Source organism: Martes martes (genome assembly GCF_963455335.1).
Source record: "Martes martes genome assembly, chromosome: 6".
Taxonomy (NCBI): domain Eukaryota; kingdom Metazoa; phylum Chordata; class Mammalia; order Carnivora; family Mustelidae; genus Martes; species Martes martes.
Window position 1 is genome coordinate 117,831,832 of NC_137893.1, and position 13,643 is coordinate 117,845,474.

The window sequence follows — 13,643 nt, forward strand, 5'->3', positions numbered from 1 at the left end:
ATTTGAGGGAAGGCTGGGCGAGGCCGGCTAACAGGGCCGAGGAGACCGCCTCCTCCGTTTCCAACTAGACGAGGGGGCGGGAACTAGCGCGGAGACTTCCCGTCTATACCAAGATGGCTGCCATGTCGGCGCTGTCATTTTGGTACAGAGCAGAGCGAAGCGCTTAATTTGACCCGGTTTAGCCCAGAGTCTTTTCCTCTGGGGCTTCCTCGTGCTCAGCTAGTCCCCTGGCCAATACTTGGGAATCCCTGGTACCTCTTTGGTATCCTTGCACTCAGCCAAGAATCATGTCTTGGGCTGCTCGCCCGCCCTTCCTCCCCCAGCGGCATGCCGCAGGGCAGTGTGGGCCGGTGGGGGTGCGAAAAGAAATGCATTGTGGGGTCGCCTCCCGGTGGCGGCGGCGACGGCCCTGGCTGGATCCCGCAGCGGCGGCGGCGGCGGCAGCAGCCGGAGAACAACAAACCCCGGAGCCGGAGCCGGGGGAGGCTGGACGGGACGGGATGGGCGACAGCGGGCGGGGTGAGTGTCCTAGCGGACGGACAGGCGAACCAGTGACCGCGTTATCTGCGACCCCTCCCCCCCGTCCCCTGGCGCGCTTTCCCTGGCGCTCCCGCCCCCTTGTTTGTAAACATGCGTCCCCTCCCTCCCGAGGGCCTTAGCGCCCTCCCCCCCGGGGCGGGGCGGGGAGGGGGAGCTTCCGCCCTCCCAGCTTTGGCTTTTTGAGGCCCTGCAATCAGGAGGTCCCGGGCGTGGGACACGAGTCCTTGAGTCTGGGGACTCTGGACGTTTGAAGGCAGATCCTGCGTCCTAGGAGGGGTCTCTTCCGCCTCTTTTCCTTGTACAGTCCGGCTACAAGCTGGGAATGGAGGGGCCGTCAGTTCCACCCCACGTGCTGCCCCACCCACATAAGACATGTCTGGCTTGGGGTGACCAAATGCATTGCGTGGAATTCTCCCTCGCGTGATCTAGCCTGTCTTTTGTCAACCCCCTCCTCTCACCACAATTAGGAGTTAAACTGTTGTTTGACAACAGGGTGTTTCTGGACATGAGGATGAGTGGGATGGGTTGGGGTGGGGTGCGATGGGGGATTAGAGAATTAAAGTCTCTAGTTGGATGATCTAAGACTCATTTTCTCTTTTTGTCTTTCTGTCTGTGTGTCTCTGTGCCTGTATGTACCCCTCCCTCAGACTCCCGAAGCCCAGACAGTTCCTCCCCAAATCCCCTTCCCCAGGGGGCCCCTCCCTCTTCTCCTCCTGGGCTACCCCTACCCCCTTCAGCAGCCTCCTCCCTTGGAGGCTCTGGGGCCGGGGCCCCACCCCCGCCCCCGATGCCACCCCCCCCACTGGGCTCCCCTTTCCCTGTCATCAGCTCTTCCATGGGGTCCCCTGGTCTGCCCCCTCCAGCTCCCCCAGGATTCTCCGGGCCTGTCAGCAGTCCCCAGGTGAGAGGTCATGGCTCACTGACTGCCTCTCCACTTTCATTTCCTTGTTTTCCTTGTGACCCCAGATCCTTGTGTGAACTTCCCCATGGCCCACTGACCTTCCAGTCCTCTAATCCTGGCAGGCCTGTGGTCCTTGTGAGACCCCTTGCCCTTCCTGAGGTGACTGATCTTTCAGTGCATGCTTCCTCCCCAGCCCTGTAAAAGAACCTTGATATTCTGATGTCCCTTTCATTTATCAGTTTTTTTGCCCTTTTTGTCCCATCTGCCATCCTGAGATACTTGCCCTTCAGGGCCCCTGTATTGCACAATTTCAGGGAGAATTGTATGCCTAATGTCTTTGGGGTTGTGCTCCAGGGGTTCCCCTTCACGTAGACTGCAGTGTAAATAATGTCCTCTGTAATGTGCAATGCAGGGCCCTGCCTAGGTGGTAAGGGATGATTTCCATGACCTCTGAGAGATTCTCCTTCCCAATGAGTCTCCCTGTGACTTCCCTATTTCCCCCCATCCCAGATTAACTCAACAGTGTCGCTCCCTGGGGGTGGGTCTGGCCCGCCTGAAGATGTGAAGCCACCAGTCTTAGGGGTTCGGGGCCTGCACTGTCCACCCCCTCCAGGTGGCCCTGGGGCAGGCAAACGGCTATGTGCAATCTGCGGGGACCGAAGCTCAGGTACGGGGCTCAGAGAATGACCAAAGAGGAAGAAAGAGAGTGTTTGACATTTACCATCACCTGTGGGATTCCCAGGGGCTCATGGGGTTGCACTGGAGCAGGTGGGTGGGGGAAGCCTGGTGATAGGTAAGGGACCTGAAGCTCAGATATGGGATGGGGGATGGTTAGAGGAAAGAGGAGGTTGGTATAGGGTTTTGAACAGTGAACAATGAGGAGGACCCTCATGTCTGGGTCCTCCGTCTCTGGATTTGGTAAACACACAATGGATTTAAGCTAAGTTTTCTGGGGGGAAGTTGGCAAGAGACTTAATGGTGAGGGATCAATGTGCAGCCTTGTTGGTGCTATTCCCCTTGCCTTCTAGGCAAACACTATGGGGTTTACAGCTGTGAGGGCTGCAAAGGCTTCTTCAAGCGCACCATCCGTAAGGACCTGACCTACTCGTGCCGGGACAACAAGGACTGCACCGTGGACAAGCGCCAGCGAAACCGCTGTCAGTACTGCCGCTATCAGAAGTGCCTGGCCACCGGCATGAAGAGGGAGGGTAAGGGCCTGCGTCAGTCAAGCTTTCTGAGCTACCTTGTGGGAGAGGAGGGAGGAGGTGGAGGGAGACTCCTCTCAGGAGGACTGGGCTGTTCTCTGTCTTCCTCTAGAGGGCGATATTTGATTTCTCTCTCCCCTCATCAGCTCTTGTCCCTGAGTTTCCTTCTTAAAGGGGGCACTCCTCTGTTGCCTGCTCCTATGACTCCTCCCCTCCCTGGTGCTAGGGTAGGCTAACATTTCCTGAGCCGTGATGGGCTTCTCTGTCTCCCCTTCAGTTACCTGAATAGTCTCTCCTCCTTGATACAATGATTGCTTATCTATGGTTCTTCCTCCAAAGTCTGGGACTCTACTCTCTTAAGTTACAGACTTTACTGAAGACCTCAGGGCTGCCTTCCTTTTCTTTATCTTCTTAAGTGTGATTCTGGAATTTTCAGACACTTTGGAGTATCTTGGTCAAATCCCTCCTTTTAGAGAAGATGAGCCTGAGGCCTGGTTTTCCTAAGGTCATGTAACAAAGGGGGGATCAGAACCCATCCTTGAAGACGCAGGCCAGTGATCCTTTCACTGCCTCTTAGTTGAATCAGAAGAGCGTCAGATTTGCAGTCAGGCACACATGGATTTAGATGGATGACTTACCGTGTATTATGTGCACTTAGACAAGCTATCTAACTTCTCCAAGCCCTGCATTCTTCATCTTTAATAACAGGGATAAGAGCTCACAGGATTCTCAGAATAATTGAGGGACTATTAAAATGTGTTTTCATATTTTTTAGCATGTAGCTGGTCCTCAGTTTAAATGTTAACTTTCTCCCTAATCCTTTACCATCCCTTCCCCTCCTTCTTCTTGGTTTATTTATCTGCCCTTTTGTAACCCCTGCTTCCAGACTGCCCCTAGTCCCCTGTTGCTAGTGACTTCCCCAATTTCTAGAAGTATTTCCTAAGGGCCATGAGAACCTCGATAAGGCCCTAAGGACATTTCAGAACCCCTTACCACTGACTATTGACTTTCCCCTTTTTCTTTTCCTCCTCTTCCCACCCCCAGCGGTACAGGAGGAGCGTCAGCGGGGGAAGGACAAGGACGGGGATGGGGAGGGGGCTGGGGGAGCCCCCGAGGAGATGCCTGTGGACAGGATCCTGGAGGCAGAGCTTGCTGTGGAGCAGAAGAGTGACCAGGGCGTTGAGGGTCCTGGGGGAACCGGGGGTAGCGGCAGCAGCGTGAGTGATGGGGTCAATCCAGTCTCTTTCCTGATGGGGGATGGGAGGGTGGGAGTCTAGGTTGGTTCTGTTTCCCTCTCCGCTCCCTTTCCCTCCCAACCCTCCCTCCCAACACTGCCTGGGACTGGAAGTGCTGCCAAACAAGGTCTCTCAAACACTCGAGGTGGGTGTGATAGTTTTCTCTGTCCCCATCCCAAAACAACCCAGTGGTGGAACCACAGGCAAGTTCTAAATGCGTAATTGTTTTCACGAATGCCAGAGGAGAAGCCTGACTTACAAGGATTGGTTCAGATGGTTTTGAAGGGAGACTCCTTTAAGGAGGTGATGTCAAAAACCTCTTACAAGGGGGGCTTCCACTGTTCCTCCAGACCTTCCATAACTCTTACCCCCCATCCCCCGCAGCCAAATGACCCTGTGACTAACATCTGTCAGGCAGCTGACAAACAGCTATTCACGCTTGTTGAGTGGGCGAAGAGGATCCCACACTTTTCCTCCTTGCCTCTGGATGACCAGGTCATATTGCTACGGGCAGGTCAGTGACCTTGGATCCCCCTGAGCTCTTGACATATGACCCCTACTTCACCTTCTGACCTTCAGTGACCCCAGTGCATATTTATATACCAAGGGGCCCAAGTTCATTGACCTCACCACTTCTTCTTCTCTTCCCCTGATATGCTTTGAATCCCATGGTCTGATCTCTGGCTCCTGACCCTTGCTGCCCCAACCCAGGCTGGAATGAGCTCCTCATTGCTTCCTTCTCCCACCGATCCATTGATGTCCGAGATGGCATCCTCCTCGCCACAGGTCTTCATGTGCACCGCAACTCTGCCCATTCTGCAGGCGTGGGAGCCATCTTCGATCGGTCAGTGGCCCTCGGCTGGGCTGGCCTGTAGGTAGAGGGGGTGGGGCTATAGGCTGGTCCGTGTCCAAGGCTGGCTGAGCTGTGACCTTTGAGTGACCTGCAGGTCCCTCTCCAGGGTGCTGACAGAGCTAGTGTCCAAAATGCGTGACATGAGGATGGACAAGACAGAGCTTGGCTGCCTGAGGGCAATCATTCTGTTCAATCCAGGTAAGAGGAGGATCACCCCTATCTCTCAAGACCAAGGCAACCTTGGAGCCTCCTCTTCTCCAGAGACTCCTAAGTTACCCAGCTATTCCCCTCAACCCGGCAATCTCCCAGCTGACCAAGAAAAACCCACATCCACTGATACGCTCCCGTTTGACCCCATTCCATAACTTGCCCTGCTTCCCTTGCCAGGCATCTGGTAAAGGGCCAGTAGGTGGGGCCCAGAAGGGACATTGTGTGGGCTGCATCTCCACATTTGTCCTGACTTGATTTGTCTTCCTTCTTCTTCCCCCTCTTTTCCTTGCCATCCCAGATGCCAAGGGCCTCTCCAATCCTAGCGAGGTGGAGGTTCTGCGGGAGAAAGTGTACGCATCACTGGAGACCTATTGCAAGCAGAAGTACCCTGAGCAGCAGGGACGGTGAGAAGGAGCTGTGGGGGTGAGGGGTTGGGTGCCATGAGGGTGTGTTCAGGGCCCATGTGGTTCCAGCTATCTTCTCCCGCCTCTCCCTCAGGTTTGCCAAGCTGCTGCTACGTCTTCCTGCCCTCAGGTCCATCGGCCTTAAGTGTCTTGAGCATCTGTTTTTCTTCAAGCTCATTGGAGACACCCCCATTGACACCTTCCTCATGGAGATGCTTGAGGCTCCCCACCAGCTGGCCTGAGCCCAGACCCAAATGTGGTGCTCCTCACCTGAGGAGTACACATCCGAGGGGGACTCTGGCCTTGGGACATGGTGGGGAGGGGCCGTGCTCTAGAATCTTGGTGGGGTGAGGTGTAGAGGGCAGAGCTGAGACCTCCAAGAGGATCCATAAACTCTCCAGGGGGTTTGCGTGATATCCCAAGTCAGAGGGGACCCCAGATCCTTGTGAGGGCTGGACCTCTCTCTTCAGTGGCCTTGAGTCTCTGAATTTGTCTGGGTCTGCCATGATTTGGGGTGATTTCTCACCCCCTGCCTGGAACGATCTCTCCTTCCCCCAGCACAAAGCACTGGCCTTGCTCACAGGACCTTGCTTCCTTCTCATCTTGCCTCACTTAGCTACCCATGCGAAGAGAGAAAATGGGAACTCGTTCAGAGATGGATATTGGGGGGCAGGCCCCCCAAACTGATGGACATGGGAGTAGTGCTCTGACAGGCCTTCTTGGAGGCCTTGCCAGCCTCAACAGTAGCCCGGCAGGTGGGGGCTACTCTGGAAGAGGGAGGGGCCCTGTCACTGTCTCCTGTCCAGAGTCTCTCACACTTCACCTCCTGCTGCAATCAGACTGAAAAATAAAAAGGTGGTGGTGGTTAAGGGATGGGTGGAGATGTAGGAACCCATCTGCTATTTTTAATTTCCTCTGAGGATAGAGACTTGCAGTTAGACTCAAAGAAGTACTGTACTTTCCCAGGTTGACTAAGAAATGCCAGTGGTGGAGGTGGTGTTTGGGAAAGGGTGGGCCCTGAGATGGTCTGTCCCCAGGGCCCTTCAAGCACTGGCCTTCCCAACCCCTTCCCCCACCGTTTCTTGTCTAACTAGGGGAAGGGGCCTGGGGTGTGCTGGCAGGGTGGGGCGGGGATGGTTTGGTGAGTAGTCCTCAGGCCCTTCCCTTCACAGCCCTCCCCCAGACCTGGGCACACACAGTGTAGCCTGGGGGACACAAGACCCTGGCCTGAGAATTGAGGGGGGATGGTCAGCCTGCAGAGATGGCCTGCTGGGGCTGCATGATTTTTGCCCTGCAGCTCTTCTCTCTGGGGTTCCTTTCCCTTCTCTTTCACTCACACATAAAATAGCTTTCAAATTAAATCGCTGTTTTCTGGACTGAGGTAACTGTATTGGCCGCGCGTGGGGGGTTATCCGGTCGGGAGCTTCGGCCGCGCTCCCTTGACGCGCCGCCGAGGTTCCCTGGGGCCCAAGAGGCGGGCACAGGGTGGGGGACACAAGGCGCGCTTTGTCGGGGAGGGGGGAAGAGGGTGTGCCAGCCTGGGGGCGGGGCCGGCTGGAGGAGGAAGAGGGGGGCGGCTGATTCTCAAAGGCGCCTTGTTCGCTTGCGCCCTCCTAGCGCCAGCGGGCGGCGGCGCCTGGGCTCGCTCCTGTCTTCTTCGGCCGCGCCGCGGGCTCCGGGCAGACCGGGCGCCGTGCCCGTCCGTGGGGGCTCACCGGGCGCTGAGCGCCCCGGCCTCCTCGGGCCTTGCTCGCCCGGAGGCGGCCTCTCGTCCCTGAGTAACCCTGTTTCCCCGCGCTCTTCCAACGAGCTTCGACGGCCCCCTCATCTCCTCGCTGGGTCCCTTGCCACCAGGGCTTCCGGACTCCCTGACCTCGTCCGTCCCCCGCCCCCCCCCCCTCCCCCGTTTTCATCTCCTTGGACCTGATTAGCCTGCGTGTGTCTGGCTGTCCAGTCTCTGGCGGTATCTGCCCCCACGCCGGGTCCCTTTGCCTCCCCTGTAACCACCTGCCTCCGCCCCCTCCCCCGCCCCGCCCCTTGCAGCCGTCGGGTAGCAGGTTCCCAGTCGCTATCTATAGCCTAGTCTATAAATACCCCCGCCCCAGGCCGGCTCTGTAATTACACTGGGCGGGGCGAGGGGAAGTAATTATGGAGACCTGGTGGGGAGGAGGTAGAGACCCCCCCCCAGGCCCCCCTCTCCCCTCCCACTGTGCCCTAAGTCCCTCCCAGGACAGCTGAAAAGGGGCTCTGGGCCCCCAGGTGGGAGGGAGTTGGGGTGGGGGCTTTGACTGGACCCCTGAGTCCTAGAAAAGGAAGCGGCAAGGGAAGAGATACCGGGGTTCCCGAAAAGGTAATCTTGGGTACAGGCCATTCAGTCTGCAAGAAGCAGGGGAGAGCAGTCCGAGGGTCAGCGAAGGAGGGCTCCCGTCCTCCCACCCCCAACCAGGTGGAGACCGAGGGTGGGGTTTCCCCTCGGTGGCTGTGGGCGGGCGCCTGGAGGCGGGGGCTGGGCTGGGCCGGGGGCGGGGTGGGGGCTCTGGGCCGCCGGGGTGGCCGGGGACACACAGGAGCGGCGGCCACCGAGGAAGGAGCGGCGCCAGAGCCCCGACGGGCGCCCGGTTGCATGGAGGTGGGCCACTGAGAGCTGTCGCTACCCGACAGCCTCTGACCTCCGCGGGACCCCAGCGTCCGAGGCTCAGAGCCTGCTTATTCTCTCTTGTCAGCTTTGAGGCGTTCTGCGCCTCTGGCCGCCCATAGGTCCCTGGGACCCGGTGTTCGGGTCGCCAGCCATGGAGCGATGCAGCCGCTGCCATCGCCTCCTCCTGCTGGTACCGCTGGTGCTGGGGCTGAGCGTGGTCCCCGCTAGGGCAGGTAAGAGGAGTCCCCGACGCCTGCGTCTTCGCAGTCAGGCTCCAGCTCTCAGTATCCCCCTGGGCAGGGGACAGCTGATGCCTAGGGTAGAGCTTCTAAATCCAAGAAGGGGATTTTGGGGGCTAAGAGTCCTGGGTGGAGGGCAGGTCACCTGGGTCTCTGGGAACCAAGGTAGGGGGAATCTCTTTGCCTCCTTGTAGGGACTGGGAAAGGGCAGGTAAGGCTGAAAGGTGAAGGCTCACCTTAAAGAATGGGACTGGGTGCTGGGGGTTCTCCAGGGAGAGCCGAAGGTGTGTCAGGTCCTGCAGATGCTGGGGTGGGGAGGCAGATGTCAGTATTGATGGGTGAACATTGTGTATATGTCTTCTAGGCTTTCTATCTATATGTCTGGGGTGAGAGGGGAACATCTGTGGGTCAGCACAGAGCCTAGTAGGTAGAGAAAGAAGGGACCCCTGGACTATTTGTCCCACTGGTTTTCCGGACAGCATCCCCTTCCCCCTCCCTGTGCCCTCGATGCTGCCACGCGGCTGGCTCTGGGGAGCACTGGGGCTGGCTGCCAACAGGACGGCCGCTGGACAGGCTGGGATCAGGTGTCTGAGGCAGGAGCCAACTCTTTGCATTCCTGCCCCACCCCTCCCCCTCTGGCCAGTGGGGCTCCCCTGGGATCCTGGTGTCCACAACCCCAATCTTTTACTTCTTTTTCCCAGGATCCAGAAGTCCTGGCGCCTAGGAAAGGGATTTGATGCTGGACAGGAGGGGGCTGGGAGTACCCGCGTCCTGGGCAGGCAGGAACAAGCCTCCCACTCCTGGCAACACTGAAGGCTGATTTGCATATAACTCTACTATTCATTTCTTCTCTGTTCTGGAGAGAAAATGGTCAGAAGAGCAGCATAAAGGATTTAGATTAGATCACAGAAAGAGGAACTTCCAAGATGCAAGGAGCATGAGGCTGAGGGACAGGAAATGGAAGTGTGCCATGTCTGTGGACTCTTGGAGCCTTTCTCAAGGAGGAAAGGAATCCTCTAGCATGGAGGTGGGGGGTGGTTAAGATGACTGTCTTTTATTTTGGGGCTGAGTGGCTAGAGATGGGACTCTATAGGGAAATGGGCTGGTGTGGAATTCATAAGAGTAAAAAAAAAAGGGGGGTATTCGGGGACCAAAGGTAGAGTGTGGGGGGGGGGGTGATGGGGCTGCCTGAGAAGAGCCTGTGGGGCAGACCGAGGCCAGAGTCAGTGGACACATATGTGGCCTGAGGTGGGCAGACCTGTGGGTAGGTCGTCTATAGGATGGAACTATTCTGTGCGGTTTGGTGAAAGGCGGGGGCCTCAGAGTTCTCCTTGGCCTGGGGTCTCTGTGAGTCTCTGTGTCTCTGTCTCACTCACCCTTCCTCTCTCAAAGCGGCCCTTGTGTGTTGGTGTTTGCGGAGCTGCCACACTCAGGGGCCAGGCGCGGGCGAGGGGGGGTGGTGAAGGGGAGGGCAAGGCCGTGGTTTCCCGGCTCCTGGACTCAAAGGGCCTTTTCTCTGCCTGACCGCCCCACCTCACCCACCCCACCCAGCTCTGCTCTCCTGATCGCTCTGGCCCCTGCCCTGCCCCATGCTTCTATGAAAATTTTGCTGGACTTTCTTTGGGATTTTTCCAATCTGGAGCTGATGGCGTGAGGAGTGTGTGTACCGGGGAGCAAGTGAAGGAAAGGTGACCTTTGTCTTCCAGGGAGTTTGAGCCTGAGGAAGCTGAATTCTAGGTGGATAGAGGAGATGGCCTGGGTCTCAAATCTTTGGATCCGAGAGATGGGGGTAGTGGGGCAGGGTTGAAGTTCCAGGTGTGGGGAGCTTGCCCGGGTTTTGGGCAAGGACTCTGATGGGATCAACAGATGTGTGGCTCGGGGCCCTGGACCTGCTCCGGCTCCTCGTGGCAGTTTCTGCCCGCCCCCCCCCGGCCCCACAGCCCATCTCCCGAGCCAGGGGCACAGGCTCCTGGGGTGGCTCTTTCTGCTATCTTCATCCTCAGCATGGTCAGAGTTGTCCCCACCTCCTCAAACGCGGGCACTGAAGCAGCTTGGAGCCCCATCCCCATAGATCTGCCTCTCTGCTCCCTCCCAAGTGCCCCCCCCGCCCCCGCCCATACCTCCTGTGCCCAGAATGATCGATTGCCCAGATGTTGTTTGTGCTGGAGATATGGGAAAGAGGCCAGAGACCCAGAGACCCAGAGATATGGAAAGGGAGTGAGAGAGGGACAAATAAGGGGGAGAAAAAACCATAGAAGGAGCAGGAGGGAGGTGGAAGAAGACAGAAGAGACAGGGAGACAGGAAGATCAACAGATGTAGAGAAAGGAAGAGTGAGAGAGACAGAGAAGGGGAGATGGTGGAGAGTGGAGAGAGATCCATAGGTTGAAAGAAATCGGGAGAGACTGAGCAAGACACACTGGGAGCAAGAGGGGCAGGGGTTACGTGGAGCTAAACACAGGGCCAGTGCTGCCCTCTTCCAGGTGATTCTGGTTTCCCATCTGTTCAGGGTCCATTTGGGGGCAGGTAAGGGAGGGGTGACCTTTGCCTTCAGGGAGCTTGAGCTCCAGGAAGCTGAGTTCCAGACCCCATATCTTGGCCCTCCTGAAGGTGTGTCCCTTCTCCTGATCCTCATGGACTCTCCCAGGTGCACCGCCTGTGGATGTGCTCCGGGCCCTGAGGTTCCCCTCCCTTCCTGATGGCGTCCGGAGGGCAAGAGGCATCTGTCCAGCTGATGTGGCCTACCGAGTATCCCGTCCTGCCCAGCTCAGTGCACCCACCCGCCAGCTCTTCCCAGGTATGGGTGACATGCTGGAGTAGGGACAGCTGGGGGAGGCCATGGGGCGGGGTCTAGAGTCAGACACTGTAAGGGAAAGGTTTTATGGTTCTTTTTGCCTCTCATTCCACCTGGTTGTATTTCTCTCGGGTACCAGGAGGTTTTCCCAAAGATTTCTCATTGCTGACTGCTGTCCGGACCCGCCCTGGCCTCCAGGCTCCCCTCCTGACTCTCTACAGTGCTCAGGGTGTTCAACAGCTGGGCCTGGAGCTTGGCCGACCCTTCCGCTTCCTGTATGAGGACCAGACTGGACGGCCTCGACCCCCAGCTCAGCCAGTCTTCAGAGGCCTCAGCCTAGCAGATGGCAAGTAAGTCACTTTGCTCCTCTGGTCTGCCTGGACTGTCCCTTCAGGACATCTCCTTGGACCACTGACCCCAGAACCCCCACTCCCTGAACTAGGAACCCCAACTGACCCTTTTGGCCTCACCTCACCTACCTATTGCCCAAACTTCCTACACTTCTGGCCCAGGGTTTGGGCTTTAGTGTTTAAATCCTTGTACATAGTACTAGTCTATGCCTTGGGCAGGTGAACTTTTTAAAGCCTCAGTTTTTATGGCTATAAGGATGATAGAATCACGACAATCAAATGAGGAAAGTATTGCCTGGTACCTGGTGCATTGTAAACAGTCAATAAATAGCCACTTGGATTACGGCTACTATTATCATTGGCTCCAACCTTTCCATTAACTGCTCTCCAGCCCTGTTGACTCCGTCCACCCTCAGTCAATCACTTGACCCACTTCCCCCGACCATGACCAGGTGGCACCGTGTGGCTGTGGCTGTGAAGGGCCAGTCTGTCACCCTCATAGTTGACTGCAAGAAGCGGGTCACCCGGCCTCTCCCCCGAAGTGCTCGCCCACTGTTGGATACCCATGGAGTGATTATCTTTGGAGCCCGCATCCTGGATGAAGAAGTGTTTGAGGTAAGTAGAACATAGAGAACAGAGTGATTGCTGGTCCCGTATCTTGTGCCCATTCCCCTTCTGGCCCCAGTACTCCATCTTCTTATAGCCTACCCCTTCTTTCGAGCCCTCATGAATCTCTATTTGCATTTCCTATCCCCGGGGCTAATTTTCTCTACTGAAGAATTAGGAGCCCACTTATATGGCAGGACAGCTGCCTTTATCAGTCTTCATGAGTCTGCCTATCTACTCATCCCTTCAACCAGTCTCTTTATCTACACCCACCCATTCATATCCTCATCTAACACCTACCCATCCATTTATGTACTCACTCACTGATCAAGCATACAGGTTCGTATCCATCCCTTGCCCATCTTCTCTGCCCAGCCACTTTTTTCTTCACTCATCCATCAATCTATCATCTTTAACCCATCCACTTATTCACTCATCCATCCACCCACCCAGCCCATCTACCCATGCATATGAGGTATCCATATGCATGTATTCATCCATCCCCTCACTCACCCACCCATCTCCTCTCCCACCCACTCTCCACCCAACCATTCATTCATTCACATATTTCACTTCCATTCATTTCTCTGCCTACCAGTTTCTTTCCTCTACTCCATATCTCCATTTTTCTACCCACCAATGCTCCCATTCATTCATTCACCATCCACCATCCACCGACCCATTCAGTCAGTCATGCATTTGAGCCCCCATTTATTCACCCACTGACCTATCCATCCATCCATCCATCCAACCATCCACCCACCCAGCCAGTCCATATTCTCTGAACACCTGCTGTCCCAGTGTCAAGGAGAACACGGAAGAGTAATGTAAGGTCTCCATTATTCTCAGGAGCTCCCAGTTCCTCTTTGAAGATGAGACAATAACCCCAAACAATAATGCAAGGCAGGGTATGCAAAGAATCATGTGTGGGCTCAAACAAATGTCATTGGAATTCAAAAGTGTCTTCCCTCTCCCCCATTTTTAGAAGTCCTGAGAATTCTCATCATTACTTTTATTGGAAAGTCAAAGAAACTAAGGCATGGCCACTGTTTCCAGAAGCCTTTGTGGAAAGGTTCATGCATTACCACAAAGGGCAGGGGGTGGACAAACAGTGTTGGATTTAGAGTTGGAATGTATGAATTCCCTGAGTCTATAATTACAAGTGACCTTGGGCCAGTCATTGCCACGTTGAGCTTTCCTGAATGGAATATTTGAACAATAGGCATAAATATCCTTGTTCTACTGATTTTCCAGTTGTGGTGAAGGTCCGGTGGGATTATGGATGAGAAGGTCCTTTGAAAATTGAAAAGGGCTGTGTATATGGGAGGGCTGATAATGACCTTCTCCCATTATGTCCTTTAACCTAGTTTTGGCTCTTACGCTGCATCCCAGACTCGATCTTCTGTCTCTGAAACTCTCTCTGCCTCCCTCCCTTGAAGTTCATTCCCCATGTCTTTGCAGGGTGACATCCAGGAGCTTGTCATTGCCCCAGGGGTGCAAGCTGCCTACGAATCCTGTGAACAGAAGGAGCTGGAGTGTGAAGGAGCTTGGAGGGAGAGACCTCAGAAACAACAGTCTCACAGGGCCCAGAGATCTCCAAAGCAGCAGCCATCAAGACTTCATAGGCCACAAAACCAGGAACCTCAGCGACAGGTGAGGGAGCTGGGCGA

At 55.9% G+C, this 13,643-nt stretch overlaps 2 protein-coding genes across 4 annotated transcripts in view; both read left to right on the forward strand.

Moving 5' to 3' along the window:
* Positions 1–67: 67 nt before the first annotated feature.
* On the forward strand, positions 68–6,724 carry RXRB (retinoid X receptor beta). 3 transcript variants are annotated; one of them, XM_080805203.1, is made up of 10 exons: positions 68–519; positions 1,188–1,441; positions 1,952–2,108; positions 2,470–2,649; positions 3,691–3,863; positions 4,266–4,395; positions 4,593–4,725; positions 4,829–4,932; positions 5,243–5,348; positions 5,443–6,724. In XM_080805203.1, the coding sequence occupies exons 1-10, from the start codon at positions 288–290 to the stop codon at positions 5,588–5,590; spliced, it is 1,617 nt and encodes a 538-aa protein (XP_080661329.1). In that variant the 5' UTR covers positions 68–287; the 3' UTR covers positions 5,591–6,724. The 3 variants fall into 3 exon arrangements, with proteins under 3 accessions (XP_080661329.1, XP_080661330.1, XP_080661328.1); XM_080805204.1 differs by having other exon boundaries at positions 99–519; positions 4,841–4,932; XM_080805202.1 differs by having other exon boundaries at positions 149–519; positions 1,188–1,600; positions 4,841–4,932.
* A 1,413-nt stretch (positions 6,725–8,137) lies between these two features.
* Positions 8,138–13,643, forward strand: part of COL11A2 (collagen type XI alpha 2 chain) — a gene marked incomplete at its 5' end in the record, with an annotated part of 29,291 nt that continues 23,785 nt past the window's right edge. The window contains 5 exons of the mRNA XM_080805181.1: positions 8,138–8,219; positions 10,871–11,020; positions 11,157–11,367; positions 11,820–11,982; positions 13,435–13,626. Coding sequence (XP_080661307.1) covers positions 8,138–8,219; positions 10,871–11,020; positions 11,157–11,367; positions 11,820–11,982; positions 13,435–13,626 — 798 coding nt within the window. The remainder of the gene's footprint in view (positions 8,220–10,870; positions 11,021–11,156; positions 11,368–11,819; positions 11,983–13,434; positions 13,627–13,643) is intronic.

What these genes read in the sequence shown, in the direction of transcription:
- RXRB (XM_080805202.1), top strand. Translation starts at nt 288, where the DNA reads ATGTCTTGGGCTGCTCGCCCGCCCTTCCTCCCCCAGCGGCATGCCGCA. An exon ending in CACCGGCATGAAGAGGGAGG is followed by an intron (nt 2,650 to 3,690) that starts GTAAGGGCCTGC and finishes TCCCACCCCCAG; the next exon opens with CGGTACAGGAGGAGCGTCAG. An exon ending in CCGGGGGTAGCGGCAGCAGC is followed by an intron (nt 3,864 to 4,265) that starts GTGAGTGATGGG and finishes CATCCCCCGCAG; the next exon opens with CCAAATGACCCTGTGACTAA.